At 41.9% G+C, this 22,561-nt stretch overlaps 1 protein-coding gene across 8 annotated transcripts in view; it reads right to left on the bottom strand.

The window, feature by feature from the left end:
- The window catches only part of TCF4 (transcription factor 4), a 406,052-nt gene that overhangs the window by 63,535 nt on the left and 319,956 nt on the right, over positions 1-22,561 (bottom strand). For all 8 annotated transcript variants that reach the window (XM_075841364.1, XM_075841349.1, XM_075841341.1 and 5 more), the window contains 3 exons: positions 13,196-13,301; positions 9,874-10,004; positions 6,877-7,009 (listed from right to left, as the gene is read on the bottom strand). In XM_075841364.1, the coding sequence (XP_075697479.1) occupies positions 6,877-7,009; positions 9,874-10,004; positions 13,196-13,301 (370 nt within the window). The remainder of the gene's footprint in view (positions 1-6,876; positions 7,010-9,873; positions 10,005-13,195; positions 13,302-22,561) is intronic.

A 22,561-nucleotide genomic window follows, 5' to 3' on the forward strand; every position in this document is an offset into this window, starting at 1 on the left:
GTCTATTTATACCTGCCTTTCCTGTTCCTCCTTGCTTGTGATTCTTTCCGTGTGGTTTCCTGGCCCAGCTACAGCTCCTACTATTTGATCCTGCTCCATTCTGACCCTGGCTTTCTGACTACTCTTCTGCTCTGCGTTTGGTACCTCGTGCTCTCCTGGTTTGACTTGGCTCGTTCACCACTCTGTTGCTCACGGTGTTGCCGTGGGCAACTGCCCCTTCCCTTTGCTTTATATTCCCTTGTATGTTTGTCTCGTGCACTTACTGAGCGTAGGGACCCCCGCCCAGTTGTACCCCGTCGCCTAGGGCGGGTCATTGCAAATAGGCAGGGACAGAGTGGCGGGTAGATTAGGGCTCACTTGTCCGTTTCCCTACCCCTATCATTACATAATCACAAGCCCATATACCTAGTCTACCCTGGTCCCTGACACTACTATGGACCCCCTTGAGACCCTGGCTCAGCAAATGCAGGGTCTCTCCCTACAGGTCCAGGCCCTGGCTCAGAAGGTCAACCAGCCTGATGCTACCTTGGTAGTTCCCCTCACCTCAACTCCTGAACCCCACCTCAAGTTGCCCGACCGGTTCTCAGGGGACCGGAGGGCTTTTCTCTCCTTTCGGGAGAGTTGCAGGCTTTACTTTCGCTTAAAGCACCACTCCTCAGGTTCTGAGAGTCAGCGAGTGGGTATAATTATGTCCCGGCTCCAGGACGGGCCCCAAGAATGGGCCTTCTCCTTGGCTCCTGACGCCCCTGAACTTTCCTCCGTTGATCTTTTCTTTTCTGCTCTCGGACTCATTTATGACGAGACTGACAAGACTGCCTTTGCCGAGAGTCAGCTGGTGACCTTACGTCAGGGTAAGAGACCTGTTGAGGAGTATTGTTCTGACTTTAGGAAGTGGTGCGTAGCTTCTCGGTGGAATGACCCTGCCTTAAGGTGCCAGTTTAGGTTGGGTCTGTCGAATGCCCTGAAAGACCTGCTAGTTAGCTATCCCTCTTCTGACTCCCTAGACCAGGTTATGGCTTTAGCGGTACGACTTGACCGACGTCTCAGGGAACGACAACGCGAACATTTATGTGTTTTCTCCTCCGACTCCCCCATGATGCCTCCCGAGGTTCCGTTGCTTCGTTCTTTCCCAGAAGACTCAGAGGTACCTATGCAACTCGGGGCCTTCGTGTCCCCCCAACAACGTAGAGATTTCCGCAGGAAGAATGGTCTCTGCTTCTACTGTGGGGATGACAAGCATCAAGTGAACAACTGTCCTAAGCGTAAGAATGCAGCCGGAGAACTTCCGCGCCTAAGTGATCATCGGGGAGGTCACTTGGGCGCACAGGTATTTCCCGTAAATATGAAACGTAATAAGATATTGCTTCCCTTTCAGGTCTCTTTTGGTGGTGGGTCTGCTACCGGCAGTGCCTTCGTGGATTCAGGGTCTTCTGCTAATATCATGTCTGTGGAATTTGCTATGTCTCTTGCTATGCCTTTGATTGATCTGCCTAAACCTGTCCCGGTAGTGGGTATCGACTCCACTCCTCTTGCTAATGGTTATTTTACACAGCATACCCCTGTTTTTGAACTCCTTGTTGGCTCCATGCATTTGGAGCAGTGCTCTGTACTGTTGATGCAGGGATTATCGTCCGATTTGGTTTTAGGCCTTCCCTGGTTGCAGTTGCATAATCCCACGTTTGACTGGAATACTGGGGAGCTTACCAAATGGGGTAATGAATGTTTGACGTCATGTTTTTCTGTTAATTCTATTTCTCCCCCTCAGGAGGTGAACACGCTACCTGAGTTTGTTCGGGACTTCGCTGATGTTTTCTCTAAGGAGGCCTCCGAAGTGTTACCTCCTCATAGAGAATACGATTGCGCTATCGAATTGGTACCAGGAGCTAAGCTTCCTAAGGGTAGGATATTTAATCTTTCTTGTCCCGAACGTGAAGCCATGAGAGAGTATATCCAGGAATCCCTGGCCAAGGGTTACATTCGCCCCTCTACTTTTCCGGTAGGTGCTGGCTTCTTCTTCGTAGGGAAGAAAGATGGTGGTCTTAGGCCATGCATTGACTACCGTAACCTGAATAAGGTCACTGTAAGGAACCAGTATCCTCTTCCTTTGATTCCTGATCTCTTTAATCAGGTTCAGGGGGCCCAATGGTTCTCTAAGTTTGATCTACGGGGGGCGTATAACCTTATCCGCATCAAAGAGGGGGATGAGTGGAAGACTGTGTTTAACACGCCCGAAGGTCATTTCGAATACCTCGTCATGCCCTTTGGGTTGTGTAATGCGCCGGCGGTCTTCCAGAATTTCATAAATGAGATTTTGAGAGATTACCTGGGGATATTTCTTGTAGTGTACCTTGATGACATACTGGTGTTTTCCAAGGACTGGCCCTCCCACATTGAGCATGTCAGGAAGGTGCTCCAGGTCCTTCGGGAAAACAAACTGTTTGCAAAAACCGAAAAATGTGTGTTTGGGGTACAGGAGATACCATTTTTGGGTCAAATCCTCACTCCTCATGAATTCCGCATGGACCCCGCCAAGGTTCAGGCTGTGGCGGAATGGGTCCAACCTGCCTCCCTGAAGGCGTTACAGTGTTTTTTGGGGTTCACTAATTATTACAGGAGATTCATTGCTAACTTCTCGGTCATCGCTAAGCCTCTTACGGACCTCACTCGCAAAGGTGCTGATCTCCTCCACTGGTCTCCAGAGGCTGTCCAGGCTTTCGAGATCCTTAAGAAGTGCTTTATCTCGGCCCCGGTGCTGGTTCAGCCCAACCAAATGGAGCCATTTATCGTGGAAGTTGACACATCCGAGGTGGGAGTGGGGGCTGTCTTGTCCCAGGGTACCAGGTCCCTCACCCATCTCCGCCCCTGTGCCTACTTCTCCAGGAAGTTTTCGCCCACTGAGAGTAACTATGATATTGGCAACCGCGAACTCTTAGCCATTAAATGGGCATTTGAAGAGTGGCGCCACTTCCTGGAGGGGGCTAGGCACCAGGTAACGGTCCTTACCGACCACAAGAATCTGGTTTTCCTAGAATCTGCCCGGAGGCTAAACCCGAGACAAGCTCGATGGGCGCTATTTTTTACCAGATTCAACTTTTTGGTTACCTATAGGGCTGGGTCTAAAAATATTAAGGCCGATGCACTGTCGCGTAGCTTCATGTCCAGCCCTCCTTCGGAGGAAGATCCTGCTTGTATTTTGCCTCCCGGTATAATCATTTCCTCTATTGATTCTGATTTAGTCTCTGAAATTGCAGCTGATCAAGGTTCAGCTCCCGGGAACTTTCCTGAGGACAAGCTGTTTGTTCCCCTGCAATACCGGCTAAGGGTACTTAGGGAAAATCATGACTCCGCACTATCTGGTCATCCAGGCATCCTGGGTACCAAACTCCTCATTGCCAGAAACTATTGGTGGCCTGGGTTGCCTAAAGACGTTAAGGCCTACGTCGCCGCTTGTGAGGTTTGTGCTAGGTCCAAGACTCCCAGGTCCCGACCAGCGGGCTTACTACGTTCGTTGCCCATTCCCCAGAGACCTTGGACACATATCTCCATGGATTTTATCACCGATTTGCCTCCATCCCAAGGCAAGTCGGTGGTGTGGGTGGTAGTAGACCACTTCAGTAAGATGTGCCACTTTGTGCCCCTCAAGAAACTACCCAACGCCAAGATGTTAGCTACCTTGTTTGTCAAACACATCCTCCGTCTCCATGGGGTCCCTGTCAATATTGTTTCGGACAGAGGGGTACAATTTGTTTCTTTGTTTTGGAGAGCCTTCTGTAAGAAGTTGGAGATTGATCTGTCCTTCTCCTCTGCTTTCCATCCTGAAACCAATGGCCAAACTGAGAGGACTAATCAATCTCTAGAACAATATTTAAGGTGTTTTCTGACTGTCAATATGATTGGGTCTCATTCATTCCCCTCGCTGAATTTTCCCTTAATAACCGGGTCAGTAACTCGTCAGGGGTCTCCCCATTTTTCTGTAATTTTGGGTTTAATCCACGGTTCTCCTCCGTTTCACCTGGTAGTTCCAACAATCCCGAGGTAGAGGTCGTTTCTTCGGGAACTGTGCACAGTCTGGGCCCAGGTTCAGAAGAACCTAGAGGCGTCCCAGAGCGTACAAAAAACTCAGGCTGATAGAAAACGTTCTGCTAACCCCTTGTTTATGGTCGGGGATCTGGTGTGGTTATCGTCTAGGAACTTGCGTCTTAAGGTCCCGTCCAAGAAGTTTGCTCCGCGGTTTATTGGGCCGTATAAGGTCATTGAAGTCCTCAATCCTGTCTCCTTCCGGCTGGAGTTACCCCCATCTTTTCGTATACACGACGTGTTTCATGCCTCCCTCCTTAAACGCTGCTCCCCGTCCTTGGCTCCCTCGAGTAAACCTCCTGTTCCCGTTCTCACCCCTGAGGGGGTGGAATTCGAGGTGGCCAAGATTGTGGACAGCAAGATGGTCCAAGGCTCCCTCCAGTACCTGGTCCATGGGAGAGGATACGGGCCTGAGGAGAGGACTTGGGTACCCGCCCGGGATGTTCACGCTGGGGTATTGGTCAGGAAGTTCCACCTTCGTTTCCCTAGTAAACCAGGTCCACTTAGAAAGGGTCCGGTGGCCCCTCATAAAAGGGGGGGGGTACTGTAAAGGATCTGCCAGGCACAGCTTCGGGGTTAACTTCCATAGTTAATCAGTCTTCACCTGAGTCTATCTCTCTGAGACTGACTCCAGCTTCCACCACTCAGGCTGGCAGGCTTAGGAGTGGGAGAGCTTATCGCAGCCTGGCCAGACTCAGCTAGCTCCCGCCCTCTGTCTATTTATACCTGCCTTTCCTGTTCCTCCTTGCTTGTGATTCTTTCCGTGTGGTTTCCTGGCCCAGCTACAGCTCCTACTATTTGATCCTGCTCCATTCTGACCCTGGCTTTCTGACTACTCTTCTGCTCTGCGTTTGGTACCTCGTGCTCTCCTGGTTTGACTTGGCTCGTTCACCACTCTGTTGCTCACGGTGTTGCCGTGGGCAACTGCCCCTTCCCTTTGCTTTATATTCCCTTGTATGTTTGTCTCGTGCACTTACTGAGCGTAGGGACCGCCGCCCAGTTGTACCCCGTCGCCTAGGGCGGGTCGTTGCAAGTAGGCAGGGACAGAGTGGTGGGTAGATTAGGGCTCACTTGTCCGTTTCCCTACCACTATCATTACAAAAGGGATATCTTTTGGCAGCTGTAACCTGATCCCTCAGTGAGCTGAGCAGTAATTTCAAAGTGAGTGAACAGTCAGGAGGAGGAGGGAGAAAGAAAGAAAGAAAGATAAGAAAGAAAAGATGAAAATAAGGAAGGAAAGAGAAAGACAGACAGATAGATAGAGAGAAAAGGAAGGAAACAAGGAAGAAAAAAGAAATATAGAAAGAAAGCGGAAAGAAAGAAAGAAAGAAAGAAAGAAAGAAAGAAAGAAAGAAAGAAAGAAAGAAAGAAAGAAAGAAAGAAAGAAAGAAAGAAAGAAAGAAAAAGAGAAAAAGATAGAAAGAAAGAGAAAAAGAAAGAAAAAAAGAGAGAAAAAGAACAAAGGAAATAGAAAGCAAGAAATAAGTAAGGGGGAGAGAGAGATAAAAAAGAAAGAAAGAAAGTAAGGGAGATAGAGAAGAAAGAAAGAAAGAAAGAAAGAAAGAAAGAAAGAAAGAAAGAAAGAAAGAAAGAAAGAAAGAAAGAAAGAAAGAAAGAAAGAAAGAAAGAAAGAAAGAAGTAGAGAAACGTCTATGTAATATCTGTTCGGAGGACAGTAAGAATCTCAACCTGCACTTAGGAGTTATGACATCAAAACCGGGACAAGCTACGTTTCCAATGAAAGTCTCAGCTTCTGTTCCCCCAAAGACGGAAGGTGAAACTCAGCGCAGACAAGAGGGAAGGAAGGAAGAGAGAAGAGGCAATGGAGAGGCCCCTCGTAGCGTCTCTGTATGGAAAAAGACCACTGATTTATGTGTGGAACCGCTCAAGATACAAAGTGAATGCAAACAGTATGAGATTTGTTATCAATTACAACAGATGCAGGAAAGCAGCCTCAGAGTCCAATTCTAAATATGTTTTCACAGTTGGAGGCTTGTGAGGTTACTTTATATGTGAAGAAAGAAAGTTTGAAGAATTCGACGTCGCGCTTGCATAATTAATATACAGATGGCGAATATGTGAATACGGATACATGGAAAATGGAGATTTTCAGCTCGGTAATGAAGCAGTCTATCATCCCCTTTCAGGACAATGACGAACCTGAACAATTGAAATGCTGCTGTTCATTATTATAATATCTACTCTTCTAGACGGCGGAAATTTCCAGAGGAAACATTGACAACGCAATATAAAGTCCTTCTTAGTTTAGCCTGTTATATAAAACCTTATTTGCAGTGGTGGACATAGAGGACCGGGGGGGGGGGGGCAATGATAAAAATGATGCCCCTTTCAGCAGCTGCTTGACACCATAACACTTACAGTAACCACTAGAATCAAAAGGTCCTAGTGCCCAAATTTCATGACTCGAGTACCACTTCCCTCTGCAGGTTCTCACCACCCATTAAATTAATGATGAGACCAATCTGGAAAGGGGCCCCTCTTTCTAGGGGCCGCATAGCAGTGGCATGGTCAACCTCTACTGTATATATGCCCATGCTAATATATTGTATTAGTTCCTCTTCTTTACCTCTCATCAGCTCCAAGTTAAGTCTAATGCTGTATCATTACAATATGGCCTCTCTAAAGCCACCAAATTGCTACCAGCCCTGGTCATGTGATGGTCACACAGGTGCAGGGCTTGTTACAGTTACAGAATATATCAGAGCTGTGTCTTGAAACAAGTCATGCACCTGTGTTAAATGTGTTAAAAATTACTGGTACAAGGAGAAGGAAACTTACACATAATACTTTCTGTTCCATTGGCAGGCGGCGTACAGGAAGAGGTGTTATAGTGATTGGTGCCGCTACGGTGAAATGTGGACATTGGAGGAAGACTAGAATTGATGTCCGTTGAGGAGTGTGATGGATAGCTCTGTAAGGATGACAAACAAGGACCAGATTCAGCAGTTCTTAATACAATTAACAGACTCACAATGACGGAGCACATTACACACACACAACACATCCTTTATGTTTTCACTCCGCCATCCGATTTGTGGAAGTTTCTTTGTAGCCATTCAATTTCCTTCCATTATATCGTTCCTTCTCAACCCTAAGCTCTCCATTATTGTAATCTTGCTCAACAAACATCGCAGACATGTGTAAAGTCGAGACCTTCAAATTTGGGAGAAGATAGAACCAGCAGAGGGGGCGATTACCTTTGGCAGAAAATGATAGAGAATATGGCTACACTGCTGTGAAGGTATAAGGGGTGCAGAACTTGCAGTCGCAAATGGGCCCTTGTGTCAAGGAGGCCCAAGCTGTAGTCATGTGGTCGTTGGACTCGGAACTGGGGTTTCCTGTTCTATCGATCGGTGGGGATCCCAGCAGTCGAATCTTCACCGATCCAGCTTTTAATTATAGTGGACAGGTAATAAATGTTTTTGCCTGGTATATCCATTTAAAGGGGTTGTCCATTTTGAACAAATCCTCTCTCTTTGCCTTAATAGGGTACAGATGTATCAGTCTTTAACTTGAGACTGCGGCAAGAAACTTTAACTTGACTTTTTCAATGCCTTTTGTTGTGCTAAGTGATAAGTTAAAATGTGCTACATCAGTATATCTATAAGGCTGGGTTCACACGTGGCGGAATTTCACTTAAATTCCGCTGCGGACACTCCGCAGCGTTAATCCGCAGCGGAGCCGTTTCTGCATTGACTTCCACTTCTATTTAGAAGTGTTCGTTTAGACGATGCGTAACATTCCGCTGCGGAGCATAGGCTGCGGAGCGGAATTTGGTGTCCGCAGCATGCTCTGTCTGTTGCGGAGCAGTGGCGGACTCATGGCGGAATTTCTCCATTGACTTCAATGGAGATTCTAAGTTCCGCAATGAAGTCCGCAGCTGTCATGCACATGTTATGTGTGCTGCGGATCCGTCTTGCTTTTTTGCCATGACATTTCTTCATTCTGGCTGGACCTATGTATTTCTAGGTCTACAGCCAGACTGAGGAAGTAATGACGGGAGCGTTGCTAGGAGACGTCTGTAAATAGTCACTGTCCAGGGTGCTGAAAGAGTTAAGCGATCGGCAGTAACTGTTTCTGCACCCTGGACAGTGACTACCGATCACAATATACATCTATCTGTAAAAAAAATAGAAGTTCATACTTACCGAGAACTCCCTGCTTCTGTCTCCAGTCCGGCCTCCCAGGATGACGTTTCAGTCTAAGTGACGGCTGCAGCCAATCACAGGCCAAGCACAGGCTGCAGCGGTCACATGGACTGGCGCGTCATCCAGGGAGGTCGAGCTGGATGCCGAAAGAGGGACGCGTCACCAAGACAACGGCCGGTAAGTATGAAATTCGTTTACTTTCACTAGGGAAAGTGCTGTCCCTTCTCTCTATCCTGCACTGATAGGGAGAAGGGAAGCACTTTTCCCGCAGTCCGCAGCAGCTAGTCCGCATCAATTTACTGCACATTTTGTGCAGATCCGCAGCAGAATCTGCAACACAGATTCTGTGCGGCATTGATGCGGACAGTTGCGGAGGAAATCCGCCACGTGTGGTCATGCCCTAAGGGGGTTCCTTCTGTCGGGACATTCCTCTATAACCCAGAGCAGAGAACCACTGCTGAGACCAGCTTTAGTCCTAGAAGTGCCCCGGTGGCATCCATGCATTACACAGGTGCATCCCTTTGATTTCAATGAGCGCCATAGTGGATCTTTCAAATTAAAAGGTGTTTTCCAAGGTGGACAAACCTTTTAAGCCGTGATCTTGCCAGTTCTTAATTAATTTTGAGGCTGAGTGCCTTTCAAGGCCTTGAACCGTACAGTAAAACTTTCCAGTGATTTGGGAGTCATTTATCCTTGTGAATGCGGAAGAGAAGAAAGAAAATGTAGTTTTTGCTTCTCTCTTCAAGTTAATGGATATAATTCCTTGTAAATCACTTTGTTTGTGGTTTGCTAATCCAAAAGTCTTTACTAAAAAATCTAAAATCTATGTTTATACTCCCCTGCTGTACATCGTGTGGATAAAACAGTTTTATAAGACCATTTAATTTGGCTCTACTGCCATTTGGGGAATAGAAGAATTTACTCTTTGTTACACTCAAGATTGGATACAAAGATCTGTATATTCCACCTGGCGCACCTATATAGGACATAGGATTTATTCACCAATTCAGATCTGGACCAAGACCAAAAGTCATCATAGATATTAGAGAATTCATGGCAGAATGTTTGTGGCATCTGAGCATTATCTAATGTCTAAGGTCTTCCAACCAGGCTAGGAGACCACCCTGCTTATCTATCTATCTATCTATCTATCTATCTATCTATCTATCTATCTATCTATCTATCTATCTATCTATCTATCTATCTATCTATCTATCTATCTATCTATCTATCTATCTATCTATCTGCTTAGACTGATCAATTTGTGTTATGCTTCTCTTGTCCAAGTGATTGCAACAATAACTGGGCAGTATAAATGATAAAACAATGTATGTAGGTGCTCCATGTATTGAGTTTTTGTAAGCTTGTGGCATGCATGTGTTTGTACACAGCTGCCTCTAAATAAGCAGTGCTGCAGTGTAAAGCATGGGGAGTGACCGAGCAGAAACCTGTAGATTTCCTAATACTGCAGATAAAAAAAACAATGCAGCTAAGTTCACTGACTTCATTTTAAGACAAGTAATAATTTGCTTTATTTCTGGACTGTTCTGCTGAGTGTAGCCGCTGACTACTGCAGGGGAAACATCTTATGAAGAAATAACTTGGTATTAAGATAAAATCCCCTTACCAGACGGTCATGTGGATGTAAGTTGCAGTAGCTGCTTGACTGTGGAATATGAGAAGAGTTGCCCAACATCCCTCCATAGCCAGCTTGGTTCATTCCACTCGAACTCCAAGGGTCACTGCTATGGTGACCATCTAAAAATAGAGGAGCGACAACAATGAGAAAACACTTATACAAGAATGAGAAATGCATAATATGTGAACATCGCCGCGTATGTGAGAAGAAAACAATGTAACAGTAAACAATGTAACAGTAAACAATGTAACAGTAAACAATGTAACAGTAAACAATGTAACACAAAATAGAAGATACATTGTATCCACTGCTCAACAGCATCCAATACAACCAGGTCTACAGGCTGCCTCTTAGGCTATGTTCACACGGAGTATTTTGGGAGAGGAATATCTGCCTCAAAGTTCCAAACTGAATTTTGAGGCAGATATTCCTCCCCCAAAATACTCAGTGTGAACAGCAATTATCGCGCCGTTTTTCGCCCGCGGCCATTGAGCGCCGCGGGCATAAAACACGCTTTCTCCTGCCTCCCATTGAAGTCAATGGGAGGTCGGAGGCGGAAGCTCCCGAAGATAGGGCATGTCGCTTCTTTTTCCCGCGAGGCAGTTTTACTGCTCGCGGGAAAAAAGACGCCGACGCCTCCCATTGAAATCAATGGGAGGCGTTCTCGGGCCGTTTCTGCCGAGTTTTGCGACGCGGTTTCCGCGTCAAAAAACTCGGCAAAAGACCCCGTGCGAACATAGCCTTATACAGAGGGCTTCCAAATACAAAAACATCATTATATATTATTCAGTCGCCCTCTTCTGTCTTATGTGGCCCCCCTGCAACATAAGAAGACACCAGTAGAATAAATATTACATGGTATGTAGGTGAAGGGGTGTAACAGATTTTGCATTGGGGGCCAGGAACTGTAAGCTCAGGTTTGACAAGAGGACAGAAGAGGACAGAAGAGGACAGCCCAATGAGAAAACCCACAGATGTAGCCAAGTTTATCTTGACTCTGATAACTTGTTGCAGCGTGAAGTCACTCAACAAAAGTAATTGAAAGCCATTGAAAAAGTAAAGTTAAAGTTTCCTGACACTGTGTATTTAATGCATTAAAAGTCCAGATAAATATGGATACATCTGTACAAAGTACAAATGTAGCAAACTCTCAGCTGTGAGAAGCATAAGGCCATGTTCAGACGTGGCGGCATTTTTCCGCTGCAAATGTTGCTGCAGATTTGGGGCAATTACGCAACGAATCTGCAGCAACATTTCCATATTTGACAGGTAATTCAGACGTTGCAGATATCACAGCGGACTTGCCACAGATTTCAATTTTTGCATTGCAAAGGCTGAAATACGCAGTGAAATTCCGCTTCTTCTCCGCAGCATAATGAGCATGCTGCGGAGGGAAAATTCTGCACCGCAGCCTGATTTCCACAGTTATTTTCTGCAACGTCTGAACTAAGTTTCCTAAAAATGTATAGAAACAAATGTAAAAAACGGCTGCTGCAGAATTCCACTGTGGACTGTCCGCAGCGGAATTCAACAGCAATTCCGCCACGTCTGAATGTGCCCTAGGTTAGGCTTCGTTCACATCTTCGTTGGAGGCCCAGTAAGGGCATGACCACACGTAGCGGAATTGCTCTGGAATTCCGCTGCAGACAGTCCGCAGCGGAAATCCGCAGCGTACACGTTTCTCCATTGCCTTCCACAGCTTTTTAGTTGTGTTCGTTTACACGTTGCGGACAATTCCGCTGCGGAGCATAGGCTGCGGTGCAGAATTTGGTGTCCGCAGCATACAATGGTTGTTGCGGACGTGTAGCGGACTTGTTGCGGACTCATTGCGGAATTTCTCCATTGACTTCAATGGAGAGTCTAAATTCCGCAATGAAGTCCGCAGATGTCATGTACATGTTATGTGTGCTGCGGAGCGTATTGGTTTTACTAACATGACATTTCTTCATTCTGGCTGGACCTATGTATTTCTAGGTCTACAGCAGACTGAGGAAGTCAATGGGGCTCCCGTAATTACGGGTGACTACGTGTGTGCACCCATAATTACGGGAGCGTTGCTAGGCGACGTCAGTAAATAGTCACTGTCCAGGGTGCTGAAAGAGTTAAGCGATCGGCAGTAACTGTTTCTGCACCCTGGACAGTGACTACCGATCACAAGATACATCAACCTGTAAAAAAAATAGAAGTTCCTACTTACCGAGAACTCCCTGCTTCTTTCTCCAGTGCGGCTTCCCAGGATGACGTTTCAGTCCAAGTGACGGCTGCAGCCAATCACAGGCCAATCACAGGCTGCAGCGGTCACATGGACTGGCGCGTCATCCAGGGAGGTCGGGCTGGATGGCGAAAGAGGGACGCGTCACCAAGACAACGGCCGGGTAAGTATGAATTTCTTTTTACTTTTACTAGGGAAAGGGCTGTCCCTTCTCTCTATCTTGCACTGATAGAGAGAAGGGAAGCCCTCTTCCCCTCAATACGCAACGGCTAGTCCGCATCAATTTACTTCACATTTTAGGCAAAGCCGCAACAGAATCTGCAACGCAGATTCTGTGCGGCATTGATGCGGACAGTGGAGGAAGGCTGAGTTCACACGTCGCGGATTTGACGCAGATTTTCAGCGCACAGAATTCCACTGTGGACTGTCCGCAGCAGAATTTCAACAGAAATTCTGCCATGTCTGAATGTGCCCTTACTGAGCCTCCAACGCAGATGTGAACGAAGCCTAACTTAGGGCACATTCAGACGTGGCGGAATTGCTGTTGAATTCCGCTGCGGACAGTTCGCAGTTGAATTCTGCAGCAGCCGTTTTTTTTCATTTCTTTCTATACCTTTTTAGGAAACTTAGTTCAGACGTTGCAGAAAATAACTGTGCGGAATTTCCCCTCCGCTGCCTCCACATTACATTGCGGAGAAGAAGCGGAATTTCACTGCAGATTTTAGCCTTTGCAATGCAAAAACTGAAATCTGTGGCAAGTCCGCTGTGATATCTGCAACGTCTGAATTACCTGTCAAATATGCAAATGTTGGTGCAGATTCGTTGCGTAAATGCCCCAAATCTGCACCAACATTTGCAGCGGAAAAATTCTGCCACGTCTGAGCATGGCCTTAGGGGCCTCCGTTGCAGATCCGGCAGGGATTACTGGAGAGAAAAGTGCAGCATGTGTCCGATAAAATCACGGAAACCCCGACGGAAAGCAGACGGAATCCATTGAAGTCAATGGGTCCGTCGGCCGTGTCCGTTGTGCAACGGAACCATTGCGTCCGTTATATAAAGAATATGTAATAATCACAGATACCATTGATATTGCTTTACCTTGCATGAAGAATGAACTAGGGAAAGTGCTGGCAGGGGGCTTTGAGGATGGATAACCTGGTGAATCCCTATTGTAGTCGGCAGTGCTTGCTGATGGGGCATAAACCTGCAAAAAAGGACAAACACCATAAGTATTTTAGTAAAATCATATTGATCATCATCATCATATATATATATAAGAGAAGGGGCCCCCACAGTAAAGATGAAAATCATTTATTATGGTACTCAGGACTGCTGTCTCTTTCCCCCTCCATACCCTTTCAATGACCCATGGGTCAATTTACTACCCACTTCTTTGCTAACAATGTCGCTCCTCTGGAAATGAACAGATACACGCCACCTAGTGGAAAAGGGGATAGAACCAACCAGGACTAGGCTCCCTATTTCCAAGGGCCCCATAGAAGCTACATGATCTGCCTCTATGGTACGTACAGTCTTGTTAATCATATAGATCAAATACATTAATTGTCAGATGATCATAGAGGGGAAGGGGGGGGGGGATCCACTGGAAGCTCCGTGTGTTTTGGAATATACAGAGAAGCTGACATATCATTTTCCCTGCAGCGCTGCAGGTAACCAGACAACTAAAAAACTAAATTAAAAGTGTAGCTAAACGTTTGACAAACTTCTGATATATCATAGTGACATGTCAGAAGTTTTGATTGGTGGGGGTCCGAGCACTGAGACCCCCACCAATCGCTAGAACGAAGCAGCTGAAGTGCTCGTGTGAGCGCTCAGCCGCTTCGTCTCTGTTTGGCTTTTTCCGGAAATAAATGTATCGGTGTACGGACTCAATAGAAAGTCTATGAGCCCGTACTCCGACTACATCGGCTTTCCGGAAATAGTCGAACAGACACGAAGCAGCTGAGCGCTCACATGAGCCCTTCTGCTGCTTCGTTCTAGAGATTGGTGGGGGTCTCAGTGCTCGGACCCCCACCAATCCAAACTTCTGACATGTCACTATGACATGTCAGAAGTTTGTCAAAAATTTAGCTACACTTTAAAGATCAACCTCATTAACAAATGAAGATTCTGTTATTAATTTAAACCTATATTCTGGCCCACAGGGGGCAGTATGATAGTTGTTATATTCTTGTACATAGGGAGCAGTATTATAGTAGTTATATTCTTGTACATAGGAGCAGTATTATAGTAGTTATATTCTTGTACATAGGAGGCAGTATTATAGTAGTTATATTCTTGTACATAGGGGGCAGTATTATAGTTGTTATATTCTTGTACATAGGGAGCAGTATTATAGTTGTTATATTCTTGTACATAGGGGGCAGTATTATAGTAGTTATATTCTTGTACATAGGAGGCAGTATTATAGTAGTTATATTCTTGTACATAGGAGGCAGTATTATAGTAGATATATTCTTGTACATAGGGAGCAGTATTATAGTAGTTATATTCTTGTACATAGGGGCAGTATTATAGTTGTTATATTCTTGTACATAGGGAGCAGTATTATAGTTGTTATATTCTTGTACATAGGGGGCAGTATTATAGTAGTTATATTCTTGTACATAGGAGGCAGTATTATAGTAGATATATTCTTGTACATAGGGAGCAGTATTATAGTAGTTATATTCTTGTACATAGGGGCAGTATTATAGTAGTTATATTCTTGTATATAGGAGGCAGTATTATAGTAGTTATATTCCTGTACATAGGAGGCAGTATTATAGTAGTTATATTCTTGTACATAGATGGCAGTATTATAGTAGTTATAGTCTTGTACCTAGGTATCAGTATTATAGTAGTTATATTCTTGTACATAGGGGCAGTATTATAGTAGTTATATTCTTGTACATAGGAGTCAGTATTATAGTTGTTATATTCTTGTACATAGGAGCAGTATTATAGTAGTTATATTCTTGTACATAGAGGGCAGTATTATAGTAGTTATATTCTTGTATATAGGAGGCAGTATTATAGTAGTTATATTCTTGTACATAGGGGGCAGTATTATAGTAGTTATATTCTTGTACATAGAGGGCAGTATTATAGTAGTTATATTCTTGTACACAGAGAGAAGTATTATAGTAGTTATATTCTTGTACATAGGAGGCAGTATTATAATAGTTATATTTTTGTACATAGAAGGCAGTATTATAGTAGTTATATTCTTGTATATAGGGGCAGTATTATAGTAGATATATTCTTGTACATAGGAGGCAGTATTATAGTAGTTATATTCTTGTACATAGGAGGCAGTATTATAGTAGACATACTCTTGAACATAGGGAGCAGTATTATAGTAGTTATATTCTTGTACATAGGGGCAGTATTATAGTAGTTATATTCTTGTATATAGGAGGCAGTATTATAGTAGTTATATTCCTGTACATAGGAGGCAGTATTATAGTAGTTATATTCTTGTACATAGATGGCAGTATTATAGTAGTTATATTCTTGTACATAGGAGGCAGTATTATAGTTATATTCTTGTACATAGGAGCAGTATTATAGTAGTTATATTCTTGTACATAGAGGGCAGTATTATAGTAGTTATATTCTTGTATATAGGAGGCAGTATTATAGTAGTTATATTCTTGTACATAGGGGGCAGTATTATAGTAGTTATATTCTTGTACATAGAGGGCAGTATTATAGTAGTTATATTCTTGTACACAGGGAGAAGTATTATAGTAGTTATATTCTTGTACATAGGAGGCAGTATTATAGTAGTTATATTTTTGTACATAGAAGGCAGTATTATAGTAGTTATATTCTTTTATATAGGGGCAGTATTATAGTAGTTATATTCTTGTACATAGGAGGCAGTATTATAGTAGTTATATTCTTGTACATAGGAGGCAGTATTATAGTAGTTATATTCTTGTACATAGGAGGCAATATTATAGTAGTTATATTCTTGTATATAGAAGTAGTATTATAGTAGTTATATTCTTGTACATAGATGGCAGTATTATAGTAGTTATAGTCTTGTACCTAGGTATCAGTATTATAGTAGTTATATTCTTGTACATAGGGGCAGTATTATAGTTGTTATATTCTTGTACATAGGGAGCAGTATTATAGTTGTTATATTCTTGTACATAGGGGGCAGTATTATAGTAGTTATATTCTTGTACATAGGAGGCAGTATTATAGTAGTTATATTCTTGTACATAGGAGGCAGTATTATAGTAGATATATTCTTGTACATAGGGAGCAGTATTATAGTAGTTATATTCTTGTACATAGGGGCAGTATTATAGTAGTTATATTCTTGTATATAGGAGGCAGTATTATAGTAGTTATATTCCTGTACATAGGAGGCAGTATTATAGTAGTTATATTCTTGTACATAGATGGCAGTATTATAGTAGTTATAGTCTTGTACCTAGGTATCAGTATTATAGTAGTTATATTCTTGTACATAGGGGCAGTATTATAGTAGTTATATTCTTGTACATAGGAGTCAGTATTATAGTTGTTATATTCTTGTACATAGGAGCAGTATTATAGTAGTTATATTCTTGTACATAGAGGGCAGTATTATAGTAGTTATATTCTTGTATATAGGAGGCAGTATTATAGTAGTTATATTCTTGTACATAGGGGGCAGTATTATAGTAGTTATATTCTTGTACATAGAGGGCAGTATTATAGTAGTTATATTCTTGTACACAGAGAGAAGTATTATAGTAGTTATATTCTTGTACATAGGAGGCAGTATTATAATAGTTATATTTTTGTACATAGAAGGCAGTATTATAGTAGTTATATTCTTGTATATAGGGGCAGTATTATAGTAGATATATTCTTGTACATAGGAGGCAGTATTATAGTAGTTATATTCTTGTACATAGGAGGCAGTATTATAGTAGACATACTCTTGAACATAGGGAGCAGTATTATAGTAGTTATATTCTTGTACATAGGGGCAGTATTATAGTAGTTATATTCTTGTATATAGGAGGCAGTATTATAGTAGTTATATTCCTGTACATAGGAGGCAGTATTATAGTAGTTATATTCTTGTACATAGATGGCAGTATTATAGTAGTTATATTCTTGTACATAGGAGGCAGTATTATAGTTGTTATATTCTTGTACATAGGAGCAGTATTATAGTAGTTATATTCTTGTACATAGAGGGCAGTATTATAGTAGTTATATTCTTGTATATAGGAGGCAGTATTATAGTAGTTATATTCTTGTACATAGGGGGCAGTATTATAGTAGTTATATTCTTGTACATAGAGGGCAGTATTATAGTAGTTATATTCTTGTACACAGGGAGAAGTATTATAGTAGTTATATTCTTGTACATAGGAGGCAGTATTATAGTAGTTATATTTTTGTACATAGAAGGCAGTATTATAGTAGTTATATTCTTTTATATAGGGGCAGTATTATAGTAGTTATATTCTTGTACATAGGAGGCAGTATTATAGTAGTTATATTCTTGTACATAGGAGGCAGTATTATAGTAGTTATATTCTTGTACATAGGAGGCAATATTATAGTAGTTATATTCTTGTATATACCGTGTTTCCCCGAAAGTAAGACAGTGTCTTACTTTCTTTTTATCCCCAAAAGCCCGACTATGTCTTACTTTCGGGGTATGTCTTATATTGTAAAAAAATTGTCGAATTTTTTTTTTTTTTTTTTTCACAAACTTTATTTAACTGTTTTACATTTTTTTTTTTTAGTCCCACCAGGGGACTTCACTATGCGATGTGCCGATCGCATATATAATGCTTTGGTATACTTAGTATACCGAAGCATTATTGCCTGTCAGTGTAAAACTGACAGGCAACCTATTAGGTCATGCCTCCGGCATCGCCTAACAGGCAGATGCTGAAGGCAGACCTGGGGGTCTTTGTTAGACCCCCGGCTGTCATGGAAACCCGACGGCGACCCGCGATTTGTTTGCGGGGGCGCCGATCGGGTGACAGAGGGAGCTCCCCCCTCTGTCAAACACATTAAATGCCGCTGTCACTATTGACAGCGGTATTTAATGGGTTAAACTGCCGGAATCGGCGCGCGCTTCGATTCCGGCAGTTGCAGCAGGAGCAAGTGCAGGGGACGGCGCGGTGACATATGGAGAGGGGGCGGCGCGGAAGTGGGCAGGAGGCGGCAATACCCCCGTGTTTCCCCGAAAGTAAGACATATGTCTTACTTTCGGGGTACGGCTTATATTAGCCGACCCCCCTGAAACCCCCGATACGTCTTACAATCGGGGGTGTCTTACTATCGGGGAAACACGGTAGAAGTAGTATTATAGTAGTTATATTCTTGTACATAGATGGCAGTATTATAGTAGTTATAGTCTTGTACCTAGGTATCAGTATTATAGTAGTTATATTCTTGTACATAGGGGCAGTATTATAGTAGTTATATTCTTGTACATAGGGGGCAGTATTATAGTAGTTATATTCTTGTACATAGAGGGCAGTATTATAGTAGTTATATTCTTGTACACAGATAGAAGTATTATAGTAGTTATATTCTTGTACATAGGAGGCAGTATTATAATAGTTATATTTTTGTACATAGAAGGCAATATTATAGTAGTTATATTCTTGTATATAGGGGCAGTATTATAGTAGTTCTATTCTTGTACATAGGGGCAGTATTATAGTAGTTATATTCTTGTACATAGGAGGCAGTATTATAGTAGTTATATTCTTGTACATAGGAGGCAGTATTATAGTAGTTATATTCTTGTACATAGGAGGCAATATTATAGTAGTTATATTCTTGTATATAGAAGTAGTATTATTGTAGTTATATTCTTGTAGATAGAGGCAGTATGATAGTTGTTATATTCTTGTACATAGGAGGCAGTATTATAGTAGTTATATTCTTGTACATAGGAGCAGTATTATAGTAGTTATATTCCTGTACATAGGGGGCAGTATTATAGTAGTTACATTCTGGTTCATAGTGGACGGTATTATAGTAGTTATGTTCTTTTACATAGGGGGCATTATTAAAATAGTTGCCCTTTAATTTCTAACTCAGCCATTGTTTTCTTGATAATAATTCACACGATATTATTACTAAGTTCATGACCAATAATGATAAAACCCACCAACAAGTTGAATTTCCCATAAACACTAGCTCATGGCCGCCTCAATTTTTTGCGTAGGCGGTCGGAACAATTCAATCTTTCATATCTGCTTAATCATTTGGGATTAGCACCGTTCAAGAGTGGCTTAATACTTGGTTATATTTTATTCTATTTTCCTTTCCTATCTACTCCCATATATGCAATAAAGAAACACATTTATTGTGTCTTGCTATTAAATATTTAATTCTTGGAACCGGTGGAACAATTGAAAGATTGGACAAATATAATAAGTACCATATCACTCGCCCAGTAAACGTTCCCTTCAAAGACACATGAAAAGACTCATTAAAACCTGGATCTGAAGTAGACCACCAACATGCAGTGCGTGTGTTGGGAGAATTTTTTCTATTTTTTTCTTCTTTTTTTTTTTTACATGCGTGCCGGAACTCTACAGCTTGCCAGAGAAACACATTTTCTTTCTACTTTAGCAACATATAAAGAGTTCTGTAGCAGCTTCTAAATAAAAATAGCCCATTTATGTCTTGTTTATGCTGTATATAAACATGACACAGTACAACAAAGGGTTCGCATTTTTACGGCTTTAGTTTAAGATTTTGTTGTGTTTGTAGAAAAAAAAATGATACAAAAACGACAAAAAATGTTTTTTTGTTTTTTCTCCCAATTTTTTTTTTCTTTTTAGAACGCTCCTTTCCAGATGGTCAGAAAAGATTGAGATGCTGTCATCTCGGTGATGAAAATGGATACCCTCCTGCCTCCATTTTGAAGCAGGCAGCAGATCACAGAATTGGCAGGCTGCCTACTCTGACATTCGCTTGTCACAGCAAAATGAAGGGGAAAATTCCACCAATAAAAAGACATCTGCAACATTAACCAGTTCAGTGCCTGGGGGTTCGGCACTTGGCAGCGAGTCGCGAATGCCGGGTCCTGGCCATTATGAAAAGGTTAAACATAAAATATTTGACTATTGCAGAGATGAACACGTAGAAGCAATTAATTCTTTATAGGAACGCATATCACAACAGCGTAATGTCACTATGCTAGGCTAACGGATCTCTGCGCAAATTCGACTACTATGATTGCATATGGAAAATATTTTTGTTATAGAAAGTTAAATAGATAACGAGGTTTACGTATTAAAAGTGTCCGCAGAGGAAAATGTTGTTATTCTGAAATTTAAATATGGCGCCTATAACTGCACCTTATGCATAAAAGTAATTTGAAACTTTTTTTTTTTACGTCGTTTTCACATTTTCAAAAACATTTTGTGATATTTGTAAAGTATCCATTAGTATCGGAATTGTGTCATGGTGAAAAGATGTGTTACGTGATCATGCGAAGGATAAATTCCTAAGTGTGAGATGGTTTTCTATACATATGTAATAGGCCTGAGACAAATTTTTGATCTTTTCTTACAAATTTTTTTTTTGTATAAACAGATTTTTTTCATACGTGACCTGGAGCATATATTTTAGCAAAAAACACAGGTGTATCATTCTATTTGCAAGGATAGATGCATACATTGACAAATTACACCTAATTTCCGCGCTTATTTTAACATTACATTGGACATTTTTGCTGCATTTTTAGCCACAATTTTTTTTTGTGTTTTTTTTTTGTAAAAATATCAGGAAAATGTTTTCAATTAATGTCATTTGAAAAAAAAGTTAACAAAATATAGCAATAGATGCATTGCAAACGCCTAGTGTGAACATTCCCTAATAGGGCTGGGGCAGTTGCTTGCGATACTACTATTTTACACGCGCAAAAAAAAAAATTTCATTCCAAAATTAAAGCGAAAAAAAAAAATATACAACAGTGCAATAAAAGGAATTTTATACATTTCCATATACATCTGGCATGTGTTGTAATATAATGCAGGTACAAAAGCAGAAAAAAAACATGGCCGCGTAAATATGGACCAAACTGCTGTCAACAGAATTGATCAAATATCTGTGAAATTAATTGATAAATCATTTTTAAGCTCTTTAAAAGATTTTTTAAAAATTCTGTAAAAATTGCACCAAAAAGAGAATATTAACAGGCATGTAAGTGCATATATGTCAATCGGAAAATTCTATAACTTTACACTAAAAAAATTGTAAAAATGGTAAAAAAAAAATATTAAAAAAATCTGTTCAGACCAGCAGATGTTAATACATTTTGTAGTGCATGAAATGTTATGCAAAAAGACATTAAAAATTTTTTTTTCACAATTTTCCAAAATTTTCGGTTTTTCTAAGCAGCCCGTTAACGATAAAATAAGTACATAGACCGACATGCACACGTGTATTCTGGCACAATGAAACAATAGGTCACAACATCCTCTACCTCCATGTCATGAAAGAAAAGACGAGCTTTTTATTCTAAGTAAATTAATTCTCTGTGACTAATTGTCTGGACATTATCCTGTTGGCAACAAAACAAAAGACAGAATTTCACTTCCCGAACATTTCTGTGATCTCATATGAAAAATTAAAGCAAAAACAATAGAAGAGATGGAAAGGTGACTGCGCCGACTGTAAAGTTACCACATAAAGAGCATCATGTATAAAATATTACCAAAAATTTAGGGGAGTGGCTCTCAGCAACCAATGAGATAACTGCTTTAATTTTTTCAGCCATATTACAGTCGCAAAATCGGAACTAGCTCACCATAGAATCACTCCAAAGTTGCTCTTAAAGGGATTGTTCACTTTGAACAACCACTTTCCATTAAGAAGGTCCCCCTAATATTATCTGATTGTGGGCCAAGGGGACCCATTACATGATGCCCAGTGAAATTAACAAGGGGCCCTTGTATTGGCTGGACGCTTGCTGTCCTTCAGAGCAAAAAAGCCTAATAAAAGGGGCGATTTTGATCGGGGGACATCCACTCCAATATAGCTGTGTAGAGACAGAGGTATCAGGAGAGGTCCAATTGAGAAGAACAGGCCAGATTCATACATGGGACCCCAAACTGCTCTGTGTGTTTCTGGTCTTAAAGGGGTTGTCCATTTTGGACATCCCTTAACACATACCTAGGTCCACCAATGAGCTGATGGTTGGGGGCCCACTTCCAGGACCCCCATAATCAGCTGATGCAGCCACCGAGTCCTCATGCAATGAATAGGCCATTTGTGTCATCTTCGTACAAGCAGTGTCACCTAGATCAGGGGTCAGCAACATTTGGTACTCAAGATGTTGTGAAACTACAACTCCCAGCATGCCTGCACCTGTCAGTTCATTCTGGGAGTTGTAGTTTCACAAGAGCTGGAGTACCTGAGGTTGCTGACCCCTTTTCTAGATTGAGAAAGGTGTAGCAGCGGGGGTTTAGG

This window comes from Rhinoderma darwinii, chromosome 1, assembly GCF_050947455.1.
Source record: "Rhinoderma darwinii isolate aRhiDar2 chromosome 1, aRhiDar2.hap1, whole genome shotgun sequence".
Lineage (NCBI taxonomy): Eukaryota > Metazoa > Chordata > Amphibia > Anura > Rhinodermatidae > Rhinoderma > Rhinoderma darwinii.